At 36.1% G+C, this 13,047-nt stretch overlaps 1 protein-coding gene across 7 annotated transcripts in view; it reads left to right on the forward strand.

The window, feature by feature from the left end:
• RASSF8 (Ras association domain family member 8) overlaps nt 1-13,047 on the forward strand; it is a 124,824-nt gene that overhangs the window by 93,184 nt on the left and 18,593 nt on the right. For 5 of the 7 annotated variants that reach the window (XM_055280323.2, XM_055280324.2, XM_063640295.1 and 2 more), the window contains one exon: nt 6,699-6,909. In XM_055280323.2, coding sequence (XP_055136298.1) covers nt 6,807-6,909 — 103 coding nt within the window. In that variant the 5' untranslated portion in view covers nt 6,699-6,806. Of the gene's footprint in view, nt 1-4,039; nt 4,058-6,698; nt 6,910-13,047 lie in introns of those variants that run through there. The other 2 variants (XM_063640293.1, XM_055280322.2) reach the window with 2 other exon arrangements.

Genomic DNA, 13,047 nt, shown 5'->3' on the forward strand with positions numbered 1-13,047 from the left:
ATCTACAATGAACTCAAACAAATTTACAAGAAAAAAACAAAGAACCCCATCAAAAAGTGGGCAAAGGACATGAACAGACACTTCTCAAAAGAAGACATCTATGCAGCCAAAAAACACATGAAAAAATGCTCATCATCACTGGCCATCAGAGAAATGCAAATCAAAACCACAGTGAGATACCATCTCACACCAGTTAGAATGGCCATCATTAAAAAGTCAGGAAACAACAGGTGCTGGAGAGGATGTGGAGAAATAGGAACACTTTTACACTGTTGGTGGGACTGTAAACTAGTTGAACCATTGTGGAAGTCAGTGTGGCGATTCCTCAGGGATCTAGAACTAGAAATACCATTTGACCCAGCCATCCCATTACTGGGTATATACCCAAAGGACTATAAATCATGCTGCTATAAAGACACATGCACACGTATGTTTATTGCAGCACTATTCACAATAGCAAAGAGTTGGAACCAACCCAAATGTCCAACAACGATAGACTGGATTAAGAAAATGTGGCACATATACACCATGGAATACTATGCAGCCATAAAAAATGATTAGTTCATGTCCTTTGTAGGGACATAGATGAAACTGGAAAACATCATTCTCAGTAAACTATCGCAAGGACAGAAAACCAAACGCCGCATGTTCTCACTCATAGGTGGGAATTGAACAATGAGAACTCATGGACACAGGAAGGGGAACATCACACTCCGGGGACTGTTGTGGGTGGGGGGGGGACAGCATCAGGAGATATACCTAATGCTAAATGACGAGTTAATGGGTGCAGCAAAACAACATGGCACATGGATACATATGTAACAAACCTGCACATTGTGCACATGTACCCTAAAACGTAAAGTATAATAATAAGAAAAAAAAAGAAAAAAAAAAGAAATAAGTGCCATCCTTTAGTTATTCTGCAGAATATTGTACTCCCAAAAGATTTCCAGTGCTGTTTTATGCACTGTTGATTAACCCTGCTGGATATGAGAGAAGTCTCTACTTCAAAGTCATAGAGCTTTAACATTGTATATGGTTGAAAAAATATAATTGTCGATAAGCTATCTGGAGATGGGCTTTTAATAAGAAACTCAACTGAGTGCCCTTGTAGGACTCAGTGTAAATTTGATGCTAAATGAAAAGCTAAAGTTACTAGTTATATTCATTTGAAAAGTTTATCCTCAGGAAAAGACGGAATTCTTTTATTTTTTTATTTTTTTATTTATTTTTGAGACGGAATCTCGCTCTGTCACCCAGGCTGGAGTGCAGTAGCGTGATCTCTGCTCACTGCAAGCTCCACCTCCTGGGTTCACACCATTCTCCTGGCCTCAGCCTCCCAAGTAGCTGGAACTACAGGTGCGTGCCACCACACCTGTCTAATTTTTTGTATTTTTAGTAGAGACGGGGTTTCGCGTGTTAGTCAGGATGGTCTCGATCTCCAGACCTCGTGATCCGCCCGCCTCAGCCTCCCAAAGTGCTGGGATTACAGGCATGAGCCACCATGCCCAGCCAAAGACTTTGCACTATTCACAAAGACGTAATTCTTAATAGAAGGATCAGTATTCTCATACCAATAACTTTAACTTGATTCATAGCATGTTTTATACTAGATGTGACTGAAATTTTAAAATATGAATTACCATTTCTAATATCTACTTAAAATTTTTCAATGTGCTGCTGCTCTAGGTATGTGGATTAATAACCTAAAATGTCTTTATTTTCAGATGCTCTTATTAGTATAAATGTGTCTGAAAATTTGCATTGCTGTTGATTTGTCCTTCCATAAAAAAGAAGTTTATACTTTTTAAGTTAGAACTTTCACTTCCATACCCAGACCTAACTCTTGAATTCAAACTGTGTGCCGAGCCCTGTACTAGATAAGGTACAATTTGAAAAGACATTATTTCATTCCATTTCTTACAAATGCCGCTTGGAAAAATATGCATCTTGACTCAAATCACACAAGAAGTAGTAGACTCGGGATTTGAACCTTGGTGCATCTTGTTTCCACTAATCAACATTGCCTCAAACAAAATGGCTTATTCCAGAAAGTATATTTTAATAGTGTGAGTTTAAATAAAATGCAGAAAATCTCCAAGAAATTTTGCTTTGTATTTAAGACAGGAGTTAAAATTAGTGTGTATGTTCAGACATATTTTATTTAGGATTCTGTAGAAATAAAGCTGGATGTGATTTTCCAAAACTGAAGGAATAATTCATTGATGCTGAAAAAGGAACCTGAGCATCAGATGCTCATTTTGCTGGCATGTGTTTTTCATAGATTCTTTGAATTAATTAATTCTTTGCAATTTCTTAGCGTGATTTAGCACCTCTTTTCTTTCCTTTGAAATGGCAAGTTTGTATATATTATCTGATCATTGTTTATTGACAAAAACCAGTTTCCAGGTGATTAAAGATAAGATTTCTTAGGGTGGTTTAGGACATTTTAAAAAAACATTTATTGGGTACAGTGAATCCTTTTGGGAATCCTAGCCTTATTTATTCTTTAGTTTCTGTATTCAGGCAAATTTCAAATATGTGTCCCAAATTACTAGATTTTTTGACACTGGAAAAAGTTATTTAAGCTCTCTGAGACTCACTTTTCTCATATTGAAATGAGACTAATCATATCTAACTTGATGAATTATCTTGTAAGGAATAAATGAAACATGGTGCATGGTGCCTAGCATATAATAAGTACTTGTGCCATTTATTTCCACAATTGCCAAATACTGAAGTGTGTAGTATTTGAGAGTGTTAAACCATTGGGCATGTGTGAATGCTGGCACCTGAGGGTAATGAATAGTAGAAGAAAGAACATGAGCTTATTCAATTTAATAATGAATATTCCTGTTAGTTTTCGGGGAGTTTCTGGTCACAACATTTTTGGTAACCCATCAATACATAACCTTGCTTTATGTGTTTTTTTCTGTTTAAAGATAACTTACTTAATAAACATTAAATATAAACATTTATATTTAATATGCCATAAATATAAATATTGGCAGACCAAAATTTACCCAAATCGTTAATTCAGAAATAAGTGCTATTCTTTAGTTATTCTACAAAATATTGTACTCCCAAAAGATTTCCAATACTGTTTTATGCACTGTTGATTAAAACCTCTGGGCATGAGAGAAGTCTCTATTTCAAAGTCACAGACAGAGCTTTAACATTGCATATGGTTGAGAAAATATAATTGTCAATAAACTATCTGGAGATTGGCTTTGAATAAGAAACTCAAATGAGTGCTTATTGATTCATTAATGTTGAACCCACACCCAACAGCACTATAACTCGTGCCTAAACAAAGTTTACGTAATACATATTTTTTCCCCATGAGTCACCTCACAGCCTTCTTGCCTCAGAAACCCTGGACACCACTTCAGCACTATGCTTGGGGGCCATTTTAAATGGTGAAATCCCACCAACAAAACTCATAAAAAGCATGGCACCAAGTAGACTGAGAAAGGACACATTGACCGTACGAGAGCCGAAACACAAAGGCAGTGTCACCTTGTTCAGTCTCAGCTGGGAGCATGTGTGTCAGGCAGCGCAAAACTTTCACACCCTGTGCATAGCCACAAATAACCCTGAAAGCACCACAAATAGTGATTTTGGGGATTACAAACAAATTTTTAGCAACTAGGTAGGTTTCACAAATATGGAATCTGCAAATAATGAAGATTGGCTGTAATTCCTTTAAGAAAGCATTGATCTTGTGGTAATATGTTTCCACAAATGCAAATGCTCAATTCCAGGAGGATATTACGACAACAAATGGTTCTTAGCTAAAGAATACTTGTTCCCTGGTAGCATGTTAGTGAATAAGCCTAGTGCTTCATTGTAAAAATTATTAAAATAACAGTGACTTGCATCTAGAAACCTCATAATGAAAACAATAACTGAACTATATTAAAACCTTTGCAGTAGGGCCTTCTATCTGCATCACTGTTTCCATGGAAAAATATATTCCAAATTCCAATTGGAGTGTCCTTCTGCTTCCTAGGTCTTTAGTCTGAATGATGACCGATCCACCACACACACCTACAGTGTAGGATTTCCATTTTCCTCTCTAGTCTGGTTCTGGGGCTGGACAGAGAACTGTTGGAGTTGTTATAAAGGAAAGATCAGGGTTACAGCTCCTAGAAGGGAGTATTTTGGGCTGAGACGATGGGGTTTTCCAGATACTGGATCATGTCATCTGCAAAGAAAGACAGTTTGACTTCCTCTCTTCCCATTTGACTACACTTTATTTCTTTCTCTTGCCTGATTGCCCTGGCCTGAATTTCCAATACTATGTCGAATTAATGATTCAATATATGATTAAAAGTTCAAAGTGAAACAATGATAATTCAGATAGGAAAATATGTGGCAGTATGCTAAAGTCTAAAAAGGAATATAAAACTTCTGTGAGATACCTAACATCAGATTTATAGAAACAGAATAGAATGGAAGTTGTTGGGGGCTGCGGACAGGGCAAAATGGGCAGTTGCTTGTAGAAGGGGTATAAAGTTTCAGTTACACAATTATAAGTTCTAGAGATCTGCTGTCCAACATGATGCCTGTAGTTAATAATACTGTATCATGTACTTAAAAATGTGTTAAATGGATAGATCTTTTGTTTTCTTCCACAATTGAAAAAAAAAAGTCCCATAGGATCGTTTGAAATGATGGGTTTCTTGGTGGCGGGGGGCTTTAATGAGATCTGTACCCTTTCTTGCTTGATCTCTCAAGTTTAAGATATTTTAATGAATAAGAAGGCACTTTAAATAGACTTTAATCCAGGTTTTACAAAAATTTAATAAAGCAATATATTAATCTTTGGCCATTTTTGATACCTTAATTTTATCCCAAGAAAGGATAAAATATATTCTATTTTTAGTAAACAGAGTGCCACGTAGAAGAGGAAACAAGTCAGAACTTTTCTGTTTTCTTAAGTGTTCTCTAGATTGGGCAGCATATAAAACTCTCCTTTGAAATTTAGAGTGCACACCAGCCTATTAAAGTCTCAGAGAAGTCTAGCTGTAAAGGAACTTGTTTAACTTTATTTACTGGCTTTCTTACATTTCTTTAACTTTGGAAGCCTTTTATCCCCAGGAACTTTACATCTCACAGGCCCTCATAACTGAGGAGCACAGTTACGGAATCAGCTTGTCATTGCCAAGGTGGCCCGTTCTTTCTTCATCAGGGGGTAATGAAACCTATGCTGTGTCATATGCAGAGAGCTAAAGCAACATGCTAGGAGATTAATGTTCAGCCAGGCCTTTCTTATTTTTAGGATGACAAAAAGGATTTGTGTACCTTCTCTGGAGAAAATAATTAGGTTTATTCTCTTTCCCCTTGCATGTGTTCTGACTTATCTATCCAGGTGACCAGATGGCCTAGAACTGTCTTAGGTCTTTTAAAAGAATGTGCAAGGGACTAAGCCACTGTTTATAGTAACTACTGTTTTACAAGAAAAATTTTTAGTGTTTTTAAAATAAGCTTTTAAATAAGCCATTAATTCTGAAATACCAGTGCCACTGTAAACCTATAAACAAATCCAAATGTTCTCTTAATTAAATCAATGTTTATTACATCTCATGAATTTTAACATTCTTTTGTAAAAACAACAAAAACGTGGGAAGACCACAAAACAATGGACAAACAAAAAATCATAGATTGATTAGAGAACTTACATAGGAAGAGTTGAGATTTTTTTAAACCCACAGGAAAAAGAATTGTGATCATTTTTAGCAGGCTGGTAACATTCTTATCAATACAGGAAATAAAGAATATTTGGTTTGACTATATGATAAAGTAAAAATTTCTGCTTGGCATATAATGCAGCCAAATACAAAGTCAAACACTGGGTAAACACAGCAAGTAGAACAAAGGGTTAATGTTTATATTTTTTGAATAACTCTTGTAATTTAAGAAAACTATCAAACCCAGTTAAATGAGAAAAAGATAAACAGTTCATACATAAGGAAACTGTTGGTCGCCAAAGGAATTCGTTTCCTTCAACTAAGATTTTTTACCCACCTGTCCTCATGCGGTGCCTGGTATTGGCATTTCAGCGGGAAGATACTCTTTGTCCTGTGGGGAGAGGGAGGCAAGGGACACATTTAAAACAGTTGTCAAGACATCATACATGAGAAGAGAGGACGAAATAATAAGGGAAAAAATATTAGGAAGGCAAGCAGGTAGCAGTTTTTGTTTGTTTGTTTGTTTTAAATCAGGAATGTGAACTGAGTAAAATACTTTGACAACTGTTCTTAAATTTGTTAATACTCAGTATTGGCAAAGCACTGCAAGGCAGTTCAATTTTATTGATAATTCCTAAAATGACAAACTTTTTTTTCTTTATTTTTGCCTCAGAAATTATCCTAATGAAATAATCCAAAAAGAAAAAAAACGGAACAGAAAAACAGCGCATATATTGAATAGGGCTTAGCAACTAAATAGGAATTTTTAACTTAATGGAGCATGAGTTCATGATTAAAATTATGATAAAAATAGTTGTAACATGAAACAGTGTCGTGATAGGTGACTGTAGTTGCATTTGTGTTGCTTAATTCATTTCTGTAAAATACGCCTGTGTACTTCAGTAAGATTATGATATGTTAAAATTTGTTTTGTGTAATACTTACATACTTACTAGAAGAAATGTTGATTCATTTTATTACAAGTGATTTTTTGCCTGTTTTTAGCTGACTACACAGACTCAGCCTTGTCCACTCCGTGTTCCTGCAGCTAGAGACATGACCTAACATCCTGATGTCCACTCTCAGGGAACTTGAGTGACTGGCCGGTGCACCATGGAACTTAAAGTATGGGTGGATGGAGTTCAGAGGATTGTTTGTGGAGTCACTGAAGTCACAACTTGCCAGGAGGTTGTCATAGCCTTAGCTCAAGCAATAGGTAAGTGAACTCTGTGGGTATCTGAGAAAAGTACATTGTGCTTCCTTTCGTTGTATGTGTTTGTTTTAAATATAGATTTCTAGGGGATTTTGTTCATTTGGTTCCATAATAAGTCTCACAGGCACTCTTGTACTTATTACAGTTTGCCTGTGTTTAGGTAAATCTGTGATGATGCTTGTTCTCTGACACCTCTAGATTTTACTAACCCTGAGTTAGCATCTGTACTGCCTTCTCCTCTCCTGTTGTTCAGCCTAAACAGTGACTTCTGAAACTAACGATGTTTCCTTGAGCCAAAATTTAGACCCAGATTAAGAATTTAGATTCTTAGTTCCCAGAATCCCTCATTAGGAAAAATCCCACCTATTGTTTATTTCTCCATACTTTTAGAAAATACAACAAATGAAATAACATCGCTCTTCACTGGAAAGATAATGTATACTTTTAAAATCTTATGATTGGCCGGGCGCGGTGGCTCACGCCTGTAATCCCAGCACTTTGGGAGGCTGAGGCGGGCAGATCACTTGAGGTCAGGAGTTCAAGACCAGCCTGGCAAACATGGTCAAACCGGTCTTTAATAAAACTACAAAAATTAGCCAGGCGTGGTGGTGCGCACCTGTAATCCCAGCTACTATGGAGGCTGAGGAAGGAGAATGGCTTGAACCCAGGAGACAGAGGTTGCAGTGAGCCAAGATCATGCCACTGCACTACAGCTTGGGTGACAGGGCGAAACTCGGTCTCAATAAATAAAATGAAATAAAATAAAATCTTATTAGACAATGAAAATGAAGCACAGCTCTTGGCTTCATGTTATTCTCCCACCATGTTTTACCCTTTCTTCTTATTTAAATTTTTAAGCTTATCTTCATCATAGTTTATGTATGTCTAGTTGCCTTAAATGATGAGGGCATAAAGTAAAACCAGCAATATGGGTCCAGGTTTATATTTGCATCTTAAATCTTTCATTTAGCAAACATGTATTAAGAGGAAGCTGTGTGGCCAGCACCATGCTAAGTGCTCAGGGCCTCTTTGTCTTTGAGCTCCTTCTCAAAAGTTGATTTTATGTCTTGCCAGTTTATATTGGAAGCATGTCAATTAGCTCAGCATTGAAATGAGTCATACTGTTGCCAAGGCACTTTAGCATTTGGTAGAGATGATTGTGCCACCTGTGATGTGGCAGATGCACTGTTGGAGGTGTACAGTGCCCTATACAAGACAGAGACTTTCGTCTAATACTGACATCTTTTGATTTTTCCTTAAACACTATTGCACAAGAATATATTGCAGCAATGCTGAAAATTCTGGGCTTTCACATCCAGTGAAACTCTTTTTGCATTTGGGAATCATATATATATGTAGACTTAAGTTTAATTATTAAAGAGGAGAAAATTGAGGCATTTAATTTTTTCATATTCTTTCTATGAGCTTATTAATTGTCACCATTAAGAGCTTCGCTTAATCTATGTGAATTAAAATATACAGTTTTTTTTTTCTTAGTGAAGACTACGTTTATTAATCGTCAAACCTGGCTTTCCTTGTTATATTTGGGAATTAAGCCATGGACAGTGCTAAAAAAGAAAAAAAAAGTAGTTTTTACAAAAGTCAAAGTAGTTGAGTAGTGCTATAAGCTGCATCTGTCCATAATCACAGGTGTGTGTGTGTGTGTGTGTGTGTGTGTGTGTGTGTGTGTGTGAAGTTCCTTTTTTTAAAATTATACTTTAAATTCTAGGGTACATGTGCACAACATGCAGGTTTGTTACATATGTATATATGTGCCATGTTGGTGTGCTGCACCCATTAAGTCATTTACATTGGGTATTTCTCCTAATGCTATCCCTACCCCATCCCCCCACCCCACAGCAGTCCCAGTGTGTGGTGTTCTTCACCCCTGTGTCCAAGTGTTCTCATTGTTCAGTTCCCACCTATGAGTGAGAACATGTGGTGTTTGGTTTTCTGTCCTTGCAATAGTTTGCTCAGAATGATGGTTTCCAGCTTCATCCATGTCCCTACAAAGGACATGAACTCATCATTTTTTATGGCTGCATAGTATTCCATGGTGTATATGTGCCACATTTTCTTAATCCAGTCTATCATTGATGGACCTTTGGGTTGGTTTCAAGTCTTTGCTATTGTGAATAGTGCTGCAGTAAGCATACGTGTGCATGTGTCTTTATAGCAGCGTGATTTATAATCCTTTGGGTATATACCCAGTAATGGGATGGCTGGGTCAAATGGTATTTCTAGTTCTAGATCCTTGAGGAATCGCCACACTGACTTCCACAATGGTTGAACTAGTTTACAGTCCCACCAACAGTGTAAAAATGTTCCTATCTCTCCACATCCTCTCCAGCATCTGTTGTTTCCTGACTTCTTAATGATCGCCATTCTAACTAGTGTGAGATGGTATCTTATTGTGGTTTTGACTTGCATTTCTCTGATGGACAGTGATGGTGAGCATTTTTTCATGTGTCTGTTGGCTGCATAAATGTCTTCTTTTGAGAAGTGTCTGTTCATATCCTTTGCCCACTTTTTGACGGGGTTGTTTGCATAATCACACTTTTTACACAGAATTTCAAGGGGGAAAATGCCCGGAGGTACCATGTGTGTGCTTGCCCACTTGGACTACAGAGTATACTTATTTGTGAAGAAGCCAAAAAGACATTTTAACTAAATCTACCCTCCCATTTTTACTTTCTCAATAACTCAATCCAAGAGCTGTTTTGAAAAGATGACAACTTGAATACAAATGTTTTGTGATATTCCTCCAAACTTGGCCAAACAACTCTTTCTGTATCGTAAATACTTCATTGAACTCAGAATTCATCTGGAGATGACTTCACTGGCAAGTAGCCGAGAGCTGTGGATCCTGGTTTCTGTGGTGGGGGTTTATTAATTAGAGAAAATTGCTGCTCTGAAAAGCAACCCCAGAATTTCCAATGCCTAACACAGTAAGTGGCTAGCTATATTATTTGTAGAGCATGGACTGATGAACAGAACCACTGGTGGCTGTCAAGAATGTATAGTGAAGCAATTTGTAGACTGGTTTCTTAGGTTTAAGTGCACGTCTTTGCCTCACGGGGGCACTACACACATACACGTGCACACACACACACAGTGTATTCTTGATTAGGAGTTACAGGTTTTTTTCTGGATAGTTAAAATTATTTTTAGGAAACCATAGAAACTATCAAAATGACTTACTATGAAAATATGCACACAAGTTGTCAACCTGCAAATATATATATGACAGCTAAGGTTCTCTTCATGCTACTAATCAATCAAATTGAATTAGCAAAGAGCTAAAAACAACATAATTTGATGAAAGATGTTGATTCTATCTAATACTATAGGAAGAAATCTTTTCTACATTAATCTGACAATCTTGACAGATCAGATTTAGGTGATGGATGTAGGGCACATGCTCAAATGATGACAGAATAACTGAAAGTGAAACCTTAGTTGAAACCTCTTCTTGGCATGAAGTGGTTCAACTGTCCTGCAAGAGTGCACTCAGAGTTTGTCACTGTATACCCTGAGCTTTCCGAAACATTCCCAATTTAAATGTTCTACTTTGTTTCCCCTGTAAAATATCTCAGAAATGCATTTTTTTCAGAGTCTAAACTGCTTCTCAAATCTAAGTGAAACAGAAAGCCTTTGACAGATCATCTATCTCAAGTTATAATGGAGAAAATGCATTTGCTTTTATCTCAAACCAAAAATATGACAAGGATGTATTTCTGCCCCCAGGCAGCTTAGAGCTTAACACAGAAATAAAAGTCCAGCTAACAAAGATGAGAGAGGAAAGAAGGAAGAGAAAGAAATCAAGGAGATTGAGGGAAAGGATTTCTGATCCACAGTACTTTGATACTTGGTGTCATTGAGAAGATAAGGAAAGGAATATGTATTTTATATTGTCATATTTAACTCTTAGTTTCACATGTAAAATATCAATTTTAGAAATTTAAAAATTACTTTTCTACATTTATAAAGTAATATTATTTATTGTAGATTATCTTGAAATTTAGAAAACACAAAGAAGGTAAGAGAATCACTCATGATTCTACTTCCTAGCAATAAACAATGTTTTTTGTGTACTCATAGATGAGCTTTTAAAAAATTATACTCTTCATATGCTTTTTGTAGTTTTGAGTCTCATTGTCTCATTTTTCATTTATTGTATTGTGAATTAATTTTCCACATATTCATTTACAATTTTAATATGTATAACAATAGTCTAATTTTTTATTTTAATTAGCTTCTGTATTTGCCACATCTGTAGAATATTATTTTAATGAATGTTAATACATGTTAATTCATAGCATGCATCAGTCAAGATGAGTTAGATTATGCTGTGTTAACGAACAGCTCCCAAAATCTTCTGGTTTGTAGTGTTTTCTACTTATTTTGGTTTATATTTTTTTTAACGTAACCAGCACAATGCCCAGTAAATCACACTTACCCTGTAACTGTTTTTTTGAGACAGAGTCTCGCTCTGTCACCCAGGCTGTAGTGCAGTGGCGTGATCTCCGCTCACTGCAAGCTCCGCCTCCCAGGTTCACGCCATTCTCCTGCCTCAGCCTCCCGAGTAGCTGGGACTACAGGCACCCGCCACCACGCCCGGCTAATTTTTTGTATTTTTAGTAGAGACGGGGTTTCATCGTGGTCTCAATCTCCTGACCTCGTGATCCGCCCGCCTCGGCCTCCCAAAGTGCTGGGATTACAAGCGTGAGCCACCGTGCCTGGCCACTGTTTTTATTATGTTTAGTAGTAGTGAGCTTATCATATAATTCTAAGTAGACAGTAATTCTGTGATTACATGATATACACTGGGAAGATATACTGTGGATGATGTAACTATGGTTTGAATGCACAACTGGCTGACAGGTATATTCAGAGATAATTTTTTATTGTATCACTGTCATTCTAAGAAATACTATGGGGTAAGAGTTATTTTAGTAGTTTCACTCAGAACTTAAATAGTATAGTAAAAAATAACTAAATGTCATCAGAAAATTACTTAAAATTCTTTAAGCTTTTATTTCTTCACTGATAAGATGAGGATCGTAATATTTCTACTGCTTAACTCACAGAACTAAGATGATATATATAAAAGCATCAAAAGCATTTTACAGGCTATAAGATAATAAAGTGTTAGTTCTGTTACAGAGATCAACGCTCACTGTAAGAATTCTAAGCCATTATGGGAAAAGCTAGTTGTGTTCACTAGAGTTTGCGTGAGTCCTGGACTGTGTAATATATTTTACAAAATTTTCATTAAAATGTTTATAGCTCAAGAAGCAAAGTATCTACTATCAGAAAAATTCAGTGCTGTTGGATAGCTTACCCTCCACAGATAAAGAATAAGTCAGGTGTTACTGACATTGTTTCTCATATGTCCAGAAACCTGAAGATATGCTAGCATTACATTCATAAGAGATTAGTGCCATTTCTTTGTCATGTTCTTTTGAGTAATGTCCAATATTCATCTTTGGGGTGTGGAAGATTTTATACTGAAGAAAACATCAAATGTCAGTTAAAATGAAAACTCCAGAGGGTTGGTGATGAAGATCTTTAGTAGAATCTGTTTCTCTAGAGCCTGGCACTGTTTCTGACAAATAATGTGGTGTTCAATATACATTTGTTAACTAAATAGCAAGATGTAACTTTTAAATCATGATTTTGATTTATGCCTCTAAGGAGAAATTTCCTAAAATTATAAAAATTGTTGGAGTATTAAAAAATGGTTGAATTCAGGGCATAAATTTCTGAGTGACCCTTGTTTGAGTTTTGGTGTGTATTTTCAAAAATGTTATGTTACTTCATAGTTGTGTATTCTGCTTTCTTAAGTAAAAGTAAGCTGTTATCCTATTTTCTTTTAATTTGTCAATCAATCATTCAATAAGATTTCATTAATGCATTAAAATCTGTATGTAAGTTTCTTCAGTATATAAATTTAATGATTCTTAGGATCAGTCTCAGTTGCTTCAATATTTAAAAGTATAATTAATATTTTTTACCCCACTAAATTGGATCAAAATTATTTGATAGTGTCACACAGTCCTACAATGCAAAAACAGCTTAAACTACAAATGCCATATAGACAGACAGACAGACATTCCTTTTTATTCATTTTAAGATTAC

Source organism: Symphalangus syndactylus, chromosome 5 (genome assembly GCF_028878055.3).
Source record: "Symphalangus syndactylus isolate Jambi chromosome 5, NHGRI_mSymSyn1-v2.1_pri, whole genome shotgun sequence".
Lineage (NCBI taxonomy): Eukaryota > Metazoa > Chordata > Mammalia > Primates > Hylobatidae > Symphalangus > Symphalangus syndactylus.